Source organism: Bombus bifarius, unplaced genomic scaffold, assembly GCF_011952205.1.
Source record: "Bombus bifarius isolate JDL3187 unplaced genomic scaffold, Bbif_JDL3187 scf7180000007973, whole genome shotgun sequence".
NCBI classification, from domain to species: Eukaryota; Metazoa; Arthropoda; class Insecta; order Hymenoptera; family Apidae; genus Bombus; species Bombus bifarius.
The window spans coordinates 3,514,838-3,529,745 of NW_022884359.1; the positions used below are offsets into that span (position 1 = coordinate 3,514,838).

Here is a 14,908-nt window from a genome sequence, read left to right on the forward strand (position 1 = left end):
GCTGACTGCCAACAGTAGCGTTACATCGGTGGAAATAATTTTGCCTTGAATATTTTAATTACGGCATATGCCTCTTCGTTCGAAACGACTTAATTAGCTAGCGTTGAAGGGCTTTAAATGCAAACCTCTGCAGAGACCAAGAACCTTTGTTTCTTCTAACCTCTGCTCTTTTTTTATTTTCAACCAAGCCAACTGAACGATATGTTTTCCATCGTTCACTTATATCACCAACTTTCTTTTAAATTCTATTATTTTCGCCGGAATCAATTTTCGTTTCGATCAAATCGTATAAAATCGTACGAAATTGTCGTTCTGTATTTAACAACGTCCCTCTTAGTCGAGCGAAAGGTATTTTCGTTAATAAATATAACGAACGTACAGGGTGGAATTTCGCGCGAAATAATTTTTCATATCAAGAGAAACATGTAGCGACAGAAAATAAAAATTTTTTTTTTTTTTTTATTTAATATTTCACAATTTGTCCAATTTGGACAGTTGGTAGAATTTTTTAGCTGTTTGATTATCATGTGGGTGGCTACCCCCAGCGGAGTACCATCTTCGTGTTTGTTAGGTCATATCCTTTATGAAATCTGCTGGGTGTTTCCTTTTTAGTCTTCTTTCTATGCTTGATGTGTTGATCGTTTCCGCTGTCAGCAGGTTCGGATGCGTTGATATTCTTTCTCTGTACCTTCTTGCGCATCTGCTAATCTCCTCGACCGTTGGTATTCCCAGGTCTTTCCGAATGTCCTTGTTTCTAACGTACCATGGGGCGTTTACTATTGTTCTAAGAATTTTAGCTTGCATTGTCTCTATTTTGCTTATATGGCTCATTGTTGCTGTTCCCCATAGTGGTATTCCGTACGTCCGGATTGGTTTTATGATCGTTCTGTATATTTTTAATTTATTTTCTATGCTTAATTTGGATTTTCGACTTATTAGCCAATGCATTTGTCTCCTTGCTGTCTGTATTTTGTCTATTATTGATTTAATATGCTGTTTCCACGTGAGTTGTGTATCTAAGTGGAGTCCTAGGTATTTGACTTGCCTTGTTTGTATTATGTGCGTGCCGTTCAGTAAGATGTTTGGTGGTATCTGTTTTCGCAGTGTGAATGTAATGTGGTTGCATTTATTAGGGCTTGCTTTAATTTGTTTAACTTGTAGCCACTTTTCTATTTTTGTGATAGAAAATAAAATTGTTGAGAATTTTGGATCTTAATAGTCGAAATAATGGTATAGGGACACTAAATTTACACTTGAAATTAATATTAGAATAATTATATGTTTATTTGATAAGCGATTTCAAAGATATTCATCGATAGACACTTGCACGCGTCTCAGCACTTTCTTCCATATCAGACTGTTAACCGACTGAACCGAGTTTACATTCATTTGTTTTCGAGACGCCGCGCACACACATACCTCCACGCACTGATATTCACGTACAAGTATTACTACTACGCATCTAACCTATAAAATTATACATATCTCAATAAAAATTACAACTTGATCCACTGCCAAATTGACTGACAAATTGGAAGAATAATTCTGTCAGGAGTTGCGACGATATTTACAATTTTCTCTTACATCGCTCGGATTGTCATGCTTCCATAACATCAGCTAACGTTTGAATTTCACACACGATCGCATCGGTATATATTATACGTTTAATATCAATCACGATTCACGGTATCAATTGCGCGGATAAATAGGCGACTCGTTAGGTCCGTGTAAACTGTCAGATTTATTGCGTCCTCCGGGAGTAATTCCCGTGAAACGATGATTCATATTCGGAAAAATACGCAGCGGGCTAGCTGCAGCTGCAACATGGCTTCAACGAAATTTTTTAATAAAACGCCCACCCGCATGAATTATGGTGAATTTTTAGAGCGAATGTATTAATGATGTCGCGTCGATACAACAAAGCCATCCTCCCACTCTGTCCTCAGGGGTATATAGATTTTTTGTTTTTTATTTTCCCCGCCTCTTGAATGTTAATACGCCAACGCGGATGCAATTATTCCGAAATTATCCTTTTATCCTTTTATCCTGTTACGGTTAAGTGGAAGCCAGAAATATGATCATTAAGCTACATTTTAATATTCTCAATATTTCCATATAATGACGAATAACTATTTGAAACATTTGAGGAGTATACAAAAGTACACCTGTTTGATTCCAAAGCTAATAAAAATAAAATGTTGGCCCGTTCGGTAAAATATTTGCTGGAAAAATATTTGTCGAAATTAATAAAATAAAATGACAATTCGATTGGCTATTAAATTAAAAGTGCGCTACTTTCAAGATTTGTAAACCGTGAATGATTTTGATCGATATCGCTCTACTTCTACCTGCTTCTGTAACATCAGCAAACGTTTGAATCGCATTGCTTATGGATATATTTGCTCGTCGAGTTATCATTCTGCCCAAAAGGATATTTTTTCTTTCATTCCATCCACTAAAACACGAACGTACCAATATGAATCAGAATAATTCCCTGATTTTTAAATTTCTATTTGAATTGCTCTTTTTTTCAGGTACACAGTTTCACTGGAATGGAAATTCCAACGGGAATTTTCGAAAATATATAGACTCTGTCGATTTTATCACAAAGGGCTTGAAAGCTACCCCTTTTATCTGCCGTATGGATAGATTAAAAAGACACACCGAGGCTATTGATCAAGAATTTATTGCAAGGATATTGAAAAACCTGGCTTGCGTAATAGGGCGAATGGCCGCGGGGTTTACGGAGTGAAATTGCGGGGGTAAAAGTTATACAAAAGCCCTTCAGAAAGGTGGTGCATAAATGGCATTGCATTTATATCGCGGGAATCAAAATTACAAAGTACCGGCCAGTGTAATCACGGCCAGAGTCACGAAACGTGTCCCGTGGCTTACGTTTTACCAAAGGCGCGTCGCCTGCGATGAGGTCTCCAGAATTTTTAGCTGGGAATCGTTCAAAGAAACCTACGGAAAAGGCAAGCCAGAGAGAAAGAGAAAAAAAAAGAGAAATTAGTTATCAGAAAGATAATTACGCGTCATAATTGAAGTCGAATAACTTTTCTACCAGCCTTTTTTTCTGCCATTTATGAGTTTTTCGGTGATTTAAAACCAACTGTTGATTAGGGGATTTAACTAAACCATGAATTAAGCTGTCAGTGTCTTAATAGCTTATATCATATAGAGTATATGCTTTCTCGCTCAAATACCTATTTTTTTTAAATATGAATATGTTAATTTTCATACTGTTATTTGATTATGTCAATGATCGTACGGAACAGACAGAGGTGTTTCGCTTTTATAAATGAATATAAAGATACTTTATGTTGTTTGATACTTCTTATAAAATGCGTTTAATTAAAGGATCATTGGTAATTCGTTAAAAAATTCTGCACTTATTTGGAATCAATATTTTATGTGCTATATTTCTATGCTCTCTTGATAGTAAGCTTTTTCAAAGATCTATTTGCCATTTTGTTTCTAGCGTTTCGAAATATTTGCAGCATTTTAGACACTTAATTTAGGATTTTGTTTCTTGAAATTATGTTTGCGAAAAAATTCGCGATAACCAAACCAAAGCCAAGAAAAGTCAGGAATTTTTATCACTACGAAGAGAATATTTAAGGATACGTTTCTTCGTAGCAATATGTAGAAACGTTTGCTTGATCGTCATTAGTTTGCCACCTTTTTCTCTAAATATTTTCCAAATTTCCAACTTTAAACTAAAGCCGTGACTCTCTTTTTTCAACACTCTGCCGCTTCTGTCTTACGAAATACTGTCGCGGTATTTCCAGAAAAATTCACCGCATTCTACCAAATTCCTGTCACACCGAAACGAACCGCATTCAAAATTCACAAATTCGGCCAATTCACCCGATCTTCTTTGACAGGACCTTTCCACCCGTTTTTTACGCTTTCATCTTTCGGTACGTGTACGAGCGTTGACGAGATCGTGCGAGGAAAAGAGCAGAACGTTAACGACGCCGCGTGCGAAAGCCGAAATCGCAAGCTGCGGCGAATTCTCGCTGGGTTTCGTTCGATAAACGCTGTTTGAGCGGCGAACTCCTTTCTGGCTTACGCCAGCGTGCACTGTAAAATATAAAAAGAAAATATATATATATATATATATTTATAAAGGACGAAAGGTAGAAAAGGTGAAGTGCTTTCGAGCTCAGCGGTGGAATTATTTCGAAGAAATTACTTAGACGTGTTTTAAAACGGACGTTTGAGCGGTCACGCTTCTGCAAGAAAATGCGTTTCTCTGTGAGCCGTATCTTTATACAGACAGGGTGTTTCAAAAAGAATCATATTTGGAGAATTTCCATTTAATAGAAATATGCAGGAAAGCTTAGTAAACGCTAATCGTGATATTAAATCGATATTAATTAATATCACACGCAGTGAGAGAAAAAGATATTTGTATACTTAAATCGTAGAATATTTTCCATATTAGTATGTTTCAGGTCATTTTATAACTAATACAATCGTTCTCATATATCAGATCTAATGAAGAATTACCTGTCGACAATCTATCAGTGATGAATTTTTCCGTATATTTCATAATTCATTGTCTGCTTCTATTAAGCTTTCGATTCCAATCTTTTAAAATTCAGGTTACTAGACGAAAATTGTCAGTGTTTGAAACCGAACACTTTCGAAAAATCGCATTACTTACGGGATAACCGAATATAATAAATATGCAGATGAAAAGTTATGTAAATTAATATTTATATTAAAATTAATAGCGAAATTAATCAGCCACTTTGATTCATGTTCATTAAGGTCTTTGTACGTATTTTAACGAGTATTACGCGTTGCTAAAATTTGACCCGAATTTTATCCACCAGAGCGAAAGGCATGAAACGCGAGTAATGAAATAGAGACGAAGCTTCGCCGGCTGATTCATTGACTCGCACTACTAGCAAGATTAAATTCTCTATGTCTTGAAAAATAAGCCTCAAACGACATTTTTATATACGAACTCTTCTCATTATCTTGATTTCTAGCGTCATGCCTTTTAAATATCTCACACATTTTCTTTAACACACATTGTACAATATAAACTTTTCCCCTCGTGTTTCATCCCCAGTTTTATTTTCATCTCTTCTCTTTACTTTCGTGCGTCGTCTAGTTGTTTATTTAACGAGAATAATTACACGAAAAGGCGAAGTGTACCGTGAATATGGCATTTCCTTGTTGCAAGAGAGAGAGATATTTTTCTGAGCAAACTTCTTTCGTGGACAGTTGAAACGCTCTCCAGAGAAACGTATTTTTCGAACGATGTCTCGCGTCGAATATAATTCCTCGTCTTCGTGTGTTCTCCTTTCTGTTTGTCCGTTAAAGGAGCACGATTTAAGAGAATAATTTCCGGGAGTGAACAGCGAATTCGTTTATACGAATTCGGTTTTCTCGTAGAAACGGCCGTATTACGAGAAGAATATTTTCTTGAATAAACGATATGGCTGCGATATGGTAGATTGTCTTCACCAAATATGCTTCTTCCAATTTCATACATATGTATCGTATCAAATAAACGATAACTTTTTAATAAAAACACCGCGACCGTAAGCTACTCCAATAACGAAATACATATCGGGAATTTTAGCCTGAAACAGAGGAAAATTTACATTAATGAGGCGATCGACTGCAATCACTGCGAAACTCGATATTCAAATTCTCGCAAAAATATATAATTTCTAAATATTGTGAGTTATAGATTAAATCAAGTACATCGTCATTTTACAATATCGGTCAAAGGGAAAGAAGAAAAATAGTAAAAAGATCAGGAATGTTCGTCATAAGCGTAGATTTCAAATTCCGAAATTTCCGCTTTGCTAGTTTAATTCGCTAGATGGATAAATTCGTTGCAACAAATGCACCATATAAATCACACTTACACCCACTGCGTTTGAATCAAAGAATTCCAAGCTTGTACGCTGTATGCACACGAGTAACAACCGCAAATAATATGTATGTAGCATGTTATCGTAAACCGCGGTCTAACGATTGTTCGTTCCATTTCAGAGGAGGTGTTCGGCTCGAACAAGGCTTTATGGTTCTCTCCAAGCGGCAGTAAACTGGCCTTCGGTTACTTCGACGACTCCCATACACCGATCATAACGATACCGTTTTACGGCTACCCAGGAAGCCTGACGTTCCAGTACACGTCCGCGATCTCGATCCATTATCCCAAGGTAAGCGTTCGCATGGAAAACTGCATGCAGATAAGAACCGGCTCGACTTCGTTTTCGGGGTACATTGAATTTATGATTTTCTTTATAGCGTACGATATTTGTCGAGTAGAGTCAAAAAATAGTAGTTTCATGGTGCTGCACAGTGCGGAATTTGAACGAGGATTCGAGGCAAAAATCAAAATTCGCTGGTCACGTTCGCACATACGTAGGCAACGTTCGCACGTTCAACAGTGCTGCATTTGAAAGAGGATTTGGCACAGAGATTAAGAGATGCATATAATGCGCGGTTTTCCTGGTATTTAATGTCGGAGAATTCGACGTGACAGCCTATTTGTGTCCTATCTTTGTTAGTATTTTCTCTGCTCCCTGGCTCGGTTGAAATATCTTGAATATTTATTTCTTTGCATAACCGTACACTGTGGCGTTTGAGTAAACAGTGCGGATTCCGGGAACGAGCTTCCTAACTATTCTTAAGTGACACGCAGAGATTATTTATCCTCTCTGCCGTTTCGTGGCGACATTTAGCAAGGAACAGAGTTTTCACGTAACTTTTAACATTTTCTTGGAATAAATACGACGAGAAATCGATTTTTCAACCGAGTCGCGATTGCGAATGGATTTGACTAAAAAATAAAGAGTATCCAGTTTGTAGTAGAAATCACTGCATAGCGATGCGATATAATATCCTGTTGACGCAGAGGAATCAAAATTACAGGATGGTTTGAACCTACACCTTACGTCTACAGAATCTTTTATTTATCTACTTATTTCGTATAACAGGAAAGGAATTTCTATCAGAGTTTCCGAGAGTTTCCCTTTAAACAGTCAATTACATTATGATGATAATAAAAATCCAAGGAAGAAGTGAAAAAAATGTGCATACTCATAGAGGTCGTAAAATGTATGAATTTGATACGTCTGACGTAGCGAAGAAATTAAAAGTACACTTCGTCATGATATTATTTCTGTAATTATAATTCGAGCATGTTTATCCATAAACAACATATTCTTTGAATATAATGTTATTCAACATTACGGACACTAATATTAATAACAATAATATTGAACGTAATCCGAGCTTAACGCAAAGTTACGTCATCAAAGAGTCAGAAATTTTGTGTGACCCGAAAGAAAATTTAACCAAAGGAAGAATCTTGTTGCGGCCTGTCTCGCATTCTGTTTGATGTTTCACGCTATCGCGGAGCTATACGAAAACTACGCTAGCTGGGTTGACGCTTGAAGACGCGTAGCTTTTGTGCTTTCTAGAGACTACATCGAATTTTAGAAAATAATTTGACGCGTGCACAAAGCGAAAAGCGAGCGTGCAACGAATATGCGTACGTGTCTTCGGTCAGCTTTCGCTCCTTTTCCGGTTATTTCAAGCAGAAAGCTTTATAGAAGTTAAGAGAGGATGAAATGTGGAAGGAATTCAAGGTACTGACGTTTTAAATAGAATCGCGATAAAGTTGAAATTTGGTGAATGGATTAGAAATGGTTGGATTAGAATTTTCCATACTGTGTGAATTTCAACGTAACGTTGAAGCAAAATTTAACTGTTTTATTATAGTCCAACCTCCATGAAATAAAATTTTTGTTCTGTGCTTCAGATCATCTTTTTGTCAGAGCGTAAACGTTATTTCTTTCTGAAAGAAATATGGAATATGAAATTGCTAGAAATTTGAACGTTATTTCTTTTGGAAATCTAGGCACGGATATAAAGTATTCAGCTTGTTATTCCAGATATATTATGGTCATTATTTTACAGTTTCTGACAGTACCGTTAATATTCAGTCGGTTTAAACAGCGTCTACTAGTTTTTTTCAGAAAAATGCTGGAAGTAATATATGAATTGAATTAATTTCTTTTCAATTTAGTCTCCAAATTAAAAAGAACGGTTTATCATATTGGGAAACGTCGCATCAAGCGATCCAGACATATCTGTGCTACAAAAAAAAAAAAAAAAGAAATAAAGGAGCAGCTACTCACGAAACGCGCTGAATTTTATATTTCAGCGTTTATGGACACCAACAGCAGTCGAAGGATTAAAAATCATTAAAGATATCTGTTCGCTCTAGAGTATTTCTATTTGTCCTGTTATTCTCTTTCTTGGAAATTTTTTTCACGTTCAGACCTACCTGAATCTAGCTCGTACTACAAATCGAACAATTTTCGATGATGTTGCCCTTGGCTTTTTTTTACCAAAACTCCGCGCACATATTAAAAGACCAACTGACACAGAAGCATCTCTGGGTACTGGCGTTTCTCGAAACAGCAACAAAAAAGGAGATTGATATCGTCCGTGCGAGTTACGCATACCCACCGCGAGATTACATCGGAAAAACTTTGAATCCGCTGGATATTTCGTCCACGTGCATGTTCCTCCGTGGGTTAAAATAAGGGTCCAAGCAACCGAAACAAAACACCAGGGAATTAATATCATCCGCTCGTGTTGCCAGTTTCCCCGGCTATTTTACCGGTTGAAGGAAAACAAAGAGAGAAAAGGGAGAGAGAGAGAGAAAGAGAGCGAGGAAGGTCGCTCTAATTTTTGTCTTTTCTGCGAAACTCCGCGAGCTAACTGAAAGCTGCGTGTCTATTTAATGCTTCGAGTTGAAACGTTCTTTTTTTCTCTCCCTTTCTCTGGTCGCTGGTTTTTTCGTTTCGTTAACAAACTACCAGAGGACCACCGGTTTCTCGTGGACGCGTCGTTTAAATGACAACCAGGTCCAGTAAGTTAGGTACAACTCGTTCATAAGTATTAGAACACCTGCTGACTTTGTACAGGCATTGTAGTCAATTCACATTGTTAGGGAAATTAATTAATAATAAATTAGAGGAGGACAATTAGCTCGGCTAGGATTTCGTGCAACGTGACGATACTTTAAGTTAACTTTGTTACAGACAGGCTGCCCGAACGAGGCGAAAGAGACCATCTAAATAACCTTGCTTCTCGTGAAATGAAAAGCTTTTATGATACAGTTTGAATGGCCTGAAAAAAGGAATACCATGAAGCGCAAATTTTCTCGCAGAATCATTCTTTTTTCATTTTTTCAAGCTTGTTAGTATTTGCTATCCGACGAGTGTGCCTTCTATTGTATCTGATAACTCGTGATCTTATATATAAATGACGACATATTTATTACGATATTGAACCTCCAAACGAGGTTCGACAATTTTCTATCGATTCGTCAAATTTACAGTGTCCTCCATCGAACGTCCCATTTTGAATGTCCCAATTACAAAAAGGGACGAGTCCCGAACAAAAATTACGCAGCAATAAAATTACATACAGCCCACCGTTAACTCCAGTGGCTTTTCATTGCAACTTCTAACGAGTCCGGTTTTCTAGGCAACTTCAACTTACGCAATTTAATTCGCGCAATCGTAGCGTGGTTAACAACACTGTTCCGTTTCATCGTTAAAGCTCACCGACCTGTGTAACCATGTTGCATACAACGCCTTCGAGGTGTTACTCTTTCCCTAAGGATTTTCCGTCAGGCTGATTCATTTGTCTTTTCGGTTTATAAAAAGCTTCTTTAACTTTCTTTGGTCTTCCACGAGGTAGTTAAAGATTGTTATTAAGTTACACAGAGAAAGAGAGAGAGAAAGAGAGAGGTGGTTGGTTTGAAAATTGCTTCGTTGCCGAGGGTAACCACGTGTTGGCAGCCACTTAATCTCCGTGACGGATGAGTATGAAATATGTACGTGGCCAAGCATACTTGCGAAATGTGGCCGTCAGTCGCCACCGTTTACTATGTATCAATTACCCCTGGAAACTCCATAAGCCAAGTACTCCCTGGAAAAACTTGGCGAATGGTTTTCATTTTCGAGTAAAAAGTGTCTACGAAAAAGTATCGACACACAGTCTTCTAAGGAATTCATTTTCCAACGAAATTTTTTTATCGGGTTCTATACAGCTCGTACTCGTAGCATGAAATTTTTGCAGTCGTATAAGAGTACTATGACTGTTGATAAGAAATTTAACTTGAACTCGATTAATTAGTAAGTAGATGTTACAGTAATGTACGTACTTTAACGTAAGCAACGCAATGTTGTGTAACGTCGATTTGTTGAATTTCGAGAGATTTCCTCTACTTTGCTTCAAACTGAACATACTTCCTTGAGTTGCTTGGGGATTCTGACTCTGTTACGTGATTCGTTTAATTTTGTGTAATTTAGTATCGCTTGGTGTACTGTGAGCGGTAGGTCGCAGGGTTCGCAACACGGAGCAGCTTCTCGTTGTAATAGAAATTTGTGCGTTAGTCTTCTGTGTCCAATTAGCAGTCTGAGTAGCTTCACTTGATCTCTTCTATTGTACTCTACTTTTATTAGTAAGCGTAACTGCTTGAAATTTTCTGGAATTTTGCATCGTTGCCTTCGATTTTTTTTTTTTTTGTGTAATTATTAAACTCGCTGATCCTTCTTCAACTTTATGTAGAATTTTTAATTCTTCGGGAAATATATATATTCATTAGTTCATTAAAAACAGTCTCATTTTTTGCTTAGCTTTTTATGAATAGTGGGATATGTTTTAACACACCTCGAAAAGTTGAAGTTACTCGTAGTCAGGCAGTTTAATTTTTAGAATTTTGTTTATTCGCTTGACAATGCTATGCACCAAAGGTAAATGCGTAAATAAGTGAAAACAAAAATTTATACAAATCAAAACGCATTAGTAAGTTGTCAACACTGCTGTGATTAAGGTTGGCGAATTGTGTGGTGCAGTGAATTGTTCTCTTCCATAACTGTATACGTTGTTTCTTTTCTTAAAATTTATTACGAGTGAACAAAATATTTTATAATAAAAAAAAGTATTACTTGATGTTTAACACTAATGTCGAATTTAACACTCATCTTATTCTGTGCAACTTGAGCTCTTATTTTCTTTAAAATCGCCAGCCTCAAATGTGTCTCAGAAGCTTGCTACAAAAATCAAAGGCGCGAAAGAAAATTTCCTTGCTTTCAAAGAAATAGTTTGGAACATTCTTCTATGCAGTCCAATTTCTCGGAACTTTATCAAACTTAGACTATAAAAGTAGTGACAGAAAGATATGAATGGAAATGCAACTATTCCACACACGTATCCTGATAAAAAAAAAGATCCATTTAGCGAAGATTGAGAAAAATTGTTCCTCCCTTCTGCCAGACCGTTTCTGGCATCGCACAGAAGGAATCGAAGATTTCGAAGAGATCCGCAAGTCGAATACACGAGGATCTCCGCGCGATTTTCGCAGCGTAAATTTTACCTTGAAGTCTGAAGAATTCTCGGAGATCTTCGAAATTCTGCTACAGCAGAGGCTCGGTCGGAGTTGACGGTGAAAGAGATGAAAGGGAACCAGCATACGGTCGAAGAGGGCAGAAGCTAGCGCCTGTGTAATTTTTAATGGGTTTTTAGAAAGCAGGATTGATGCCGGTGATGGACAACAGCAAATATTGCCCGGTGAGGAAGCTGCTGCAAGTTTACCTGAACGATGAATAACGTCGTCCCTCTTTAATGGGGTTGCTTCCTTGCGCCTAGTACTCGTGGATCCTTTGCAATTCAGACAAGGGACGGATCGTGTATTTAAGCTTTGTTTGGCAAGAGACAAACTACGCTATCAACTTTTCATTCGATACGATCCGAGAAGCGATCGTTTGCAAGCTAAGTTTGAAGTTCAGCCATGTAAATAAAGAGAATTAAAATGCAATTAAGTGAGCGTCAGCAACTTTATTGGTATATGCGAAGATAATACGCGACAGTCGTGATAAATCTTTTGACATAGTTGAGAAGAAGGGAACGATTAGTTAGATGCAAAGAGTGTAAGAGTACACCGATTAAATGTTAATCTACACCGAGGACGCACATATTTCGTTTTATATTATTTCATCGAATTTTCTATGATCCAATTTGTTCTATTTCTATTCCTATGGTCATACATAATTCAATAAATTAATATTAAAGAAAAGACGTTATGCGTCTATTATTTCCTTGTAAAACAAAAGAAACCTCTGGGACAACCTAAAATTTGGACACTCACCGTGGAAAATTTTCATGTTCGTATTATACAAAACGTTTTGATAATCCAAGGAGCGAAACAAGTCTCCGTAATTCGGAAATAATTACCTCGATTTTCAAAGAGGTAAATTTATACAAATTTTTATCGACGGAATTTCGCTCCTCTCGGAGGATAAACCGAGTTTAAATGACCTGAACAATGTTCCACGGATTCGATCAATACCGGAGGATGAAACGACGAAATTCTGACGTGAAGAGGTAACAGGCGTTCCGGCATGCATACTAACAAACCCAGAAATCCAGTGGTAAGAAAAACTGTAACAAAACCAAATAACAGAGCCGGGAAGGAGAAAAAGCAACTACGCAAGTAAAACGGGGAAAAAGCTCTTGACGGGGGAAAAAATGGGGACGGCGAGGATTCCCGGTGGTCGTTCGACCAACATCTTCGGTGCGTTCTCTTTTTTTCCAAGTACGTGTCCGCGAAAACTCATTTTCCGCCGGACAAAGTGGCCTACTTTGATACTCGTCACGAATCTCAAGTCCGTGGGAGCAAAGAGTCCATTTAAAGATTACAAAGATTGCACAATGAAGAGAAGATTGAGAAGAAGAAAGAAAGCAAACGGATAAAGAATAGTTAAAGGACCAATCTGACGGACAAGGAGAGAAAGCAGAAGAGAGGATTCGAGGCCTCGATACCGGAGAAGATTTAAATTTCCATTTCCTAGACCGATACACCTTCCTCGAGGCGACGTCTCTTACCGCGCCGGCACGCTTTCTTCGTGTTCTGAAATGATTTTTTCTCCGGCGATTCACTCGTCCGTGGCTTCGTCGATTTTAACCAGACGGAAGAACGCTCGATTTCGCGAAACGAGACGCGTTTCGTTCCTGCCTGCCAGCTGCATTTTTCTTTGTTTCGATGAATGTTGCAACAAGGACGCTTTATTCTCGAGTATCATGGAAAGGCTAGTACCTTGTTTGCTCGTGAGTATTCTTGCCTTCGAGCCTTCTACAAAAGCGAAATGAAAGCGGTTGGAATGTTAAGACGCGGTAAAGTAAATATCAAATTGTAGTTCCACGTTTATTCGAAGCGTTGCCACGTGCATGGGAAATAAAATTTATGAAATTTCGCTTCGCTTCTTTTTTAAATACGCCGTATGTTCTCTCCACTTTTTTTCATAGAACGGCGGTAGTGTAGGTTCCGTGAAAATAGAGGAAAATATGTTGTATAAATAGAGAGGCGTAAATGTTTTAGTGAAAGTTGTAACAGAAATTGTAAGAAAAATATGGAATGATAATAGTGGACTAGGTTTTTGTTTAAGCAAGTTGGTATCTATAAATTATATCGACAATGAAAGTAAAAAATAATGGGATGGTTTTTTGTTTGATTAAGGTACAGATAAATCGATATTTGCGCCAGCTTTATTTGTGAATACGCTGTTGCAAGTTGATTTATATGAAATGTATGGAATTTATTATATTACGAATTCGTTTGCCGATTTTCTTTAATCCGATTTTAGCAAAAGTGTTGATCCTGATGCTAAAAGTCGTTTTTCGGTGTCAATCAAAACTTATCCTGCCTGATAAATTCAATATGAAAAAGTGGAGTATCGAACAATAGATTATATCGATGAATTTTAGAATGCGAGAATGCGGCATAATAATCGCTGGAAGCGTCAGTAATTCCACAGTTCTACACGGCTATATATTTCGAACAATGCTCACCGATTTCCCCATAATAAATTTCAGGCGCATTGACTCGTTTCCTACCCAATTGCCCCTCTGATTTTTTGCTTTCAGCCACCCCTTTTTTCTACGTTCCATCTACCTTTTTCGTTCCTCGTTCTCAAACGCCGCCCAATCTAAAGTATCCTCTCCTTTCTGTTTTTTCCGCTCGGGAGTCTCGAACATATTTCTTCCCTCTTTTATTTCGGCCGTCGTTCCCTATGCATTTTTCAACCCTTCGGTGCCATAGTCTTGTTGATTTGCGGTAAACCACGGTATGGCCCGTTTTCTAGAAAAATATCGTTCACCTGGCCATTTATAAACCAAATTCTTTGCTTTTCTCTTCCCCTTTCAACTTCTATTTATTTTTCTTTTTTCTTCTTGGTCATTCGTTCCCTATTCGTTCTCATCGCGCAATGGGAAAATGGGACGTTCATATTGTTAGTTAACTCGTTAAATGAAGTGGGTTATTGTTTTATTAAGCTACAAAAAATGCGTTAGAATAAATAAGCACGTGACAGAAAAGCGTGACTTGTCAGCGATTCTTATGCAAAATCATTTTTAGTTTTTTTTTTTATTTATTTAATCAAGAAAATCTGATCAAAGATGGAATTCAAGTAAAAATTTGTCTCGTCAAGTATTGTACTTTGAATAAATTCAACCTTTGTTCTCTTTGTTGGACGATTATTCTCTTGGTTATTTTCCACCATCCGAATTGGTGGAAAATTGTTACTTCGATGTTATCATCGATTTTTTATCGCGTTTTACAAAGTCACTCGCAGAATATGAAACACGATTTCATTTCAATCGGTCGTGCATAAACATGCAGCATTTTGGAAATTTTATGTCCGGGTGCGCAGCGAAATTTTAATAAATGCGTTATTTAATTTCGTTGTTTGCCATCGTTTCGGAACCATTTGAAAATATTTCGTGAATTTTTAATTGCGTCCTGAACAGAACGACCTCGCAAGACTCTCACACGTCACAACATTGTCCGAAAAAA

General features: G+C 37.4%; 1 protein-coding gene across 4 annotated transcripts in view; it reads left to right on the forward strand.

Annotated features, from left to right (window-relative positions):
- Positions 1–14,908, forward strand: part of LOC117216798 (venom dipeptidyl peptidase 4-like) — a 303,125-nt gene that overhangs the window by 213,324 nt on the left and 74,893 nt on the right. For all 4 annotated transcript variants that reach the window (XM_033463831.1, XM_033463833.1, XM_033463832.1 and 1 more), the window contains one exon: positions 6,022–6,191. In XM_033463831.1, the coding sequence (XP_033319722.1) occupies positions 6,022–6,191 (170 nt within the window). The remainder of the gene's footprint in view (positions 1–6,021; positions 6,192–14,908) is intronic.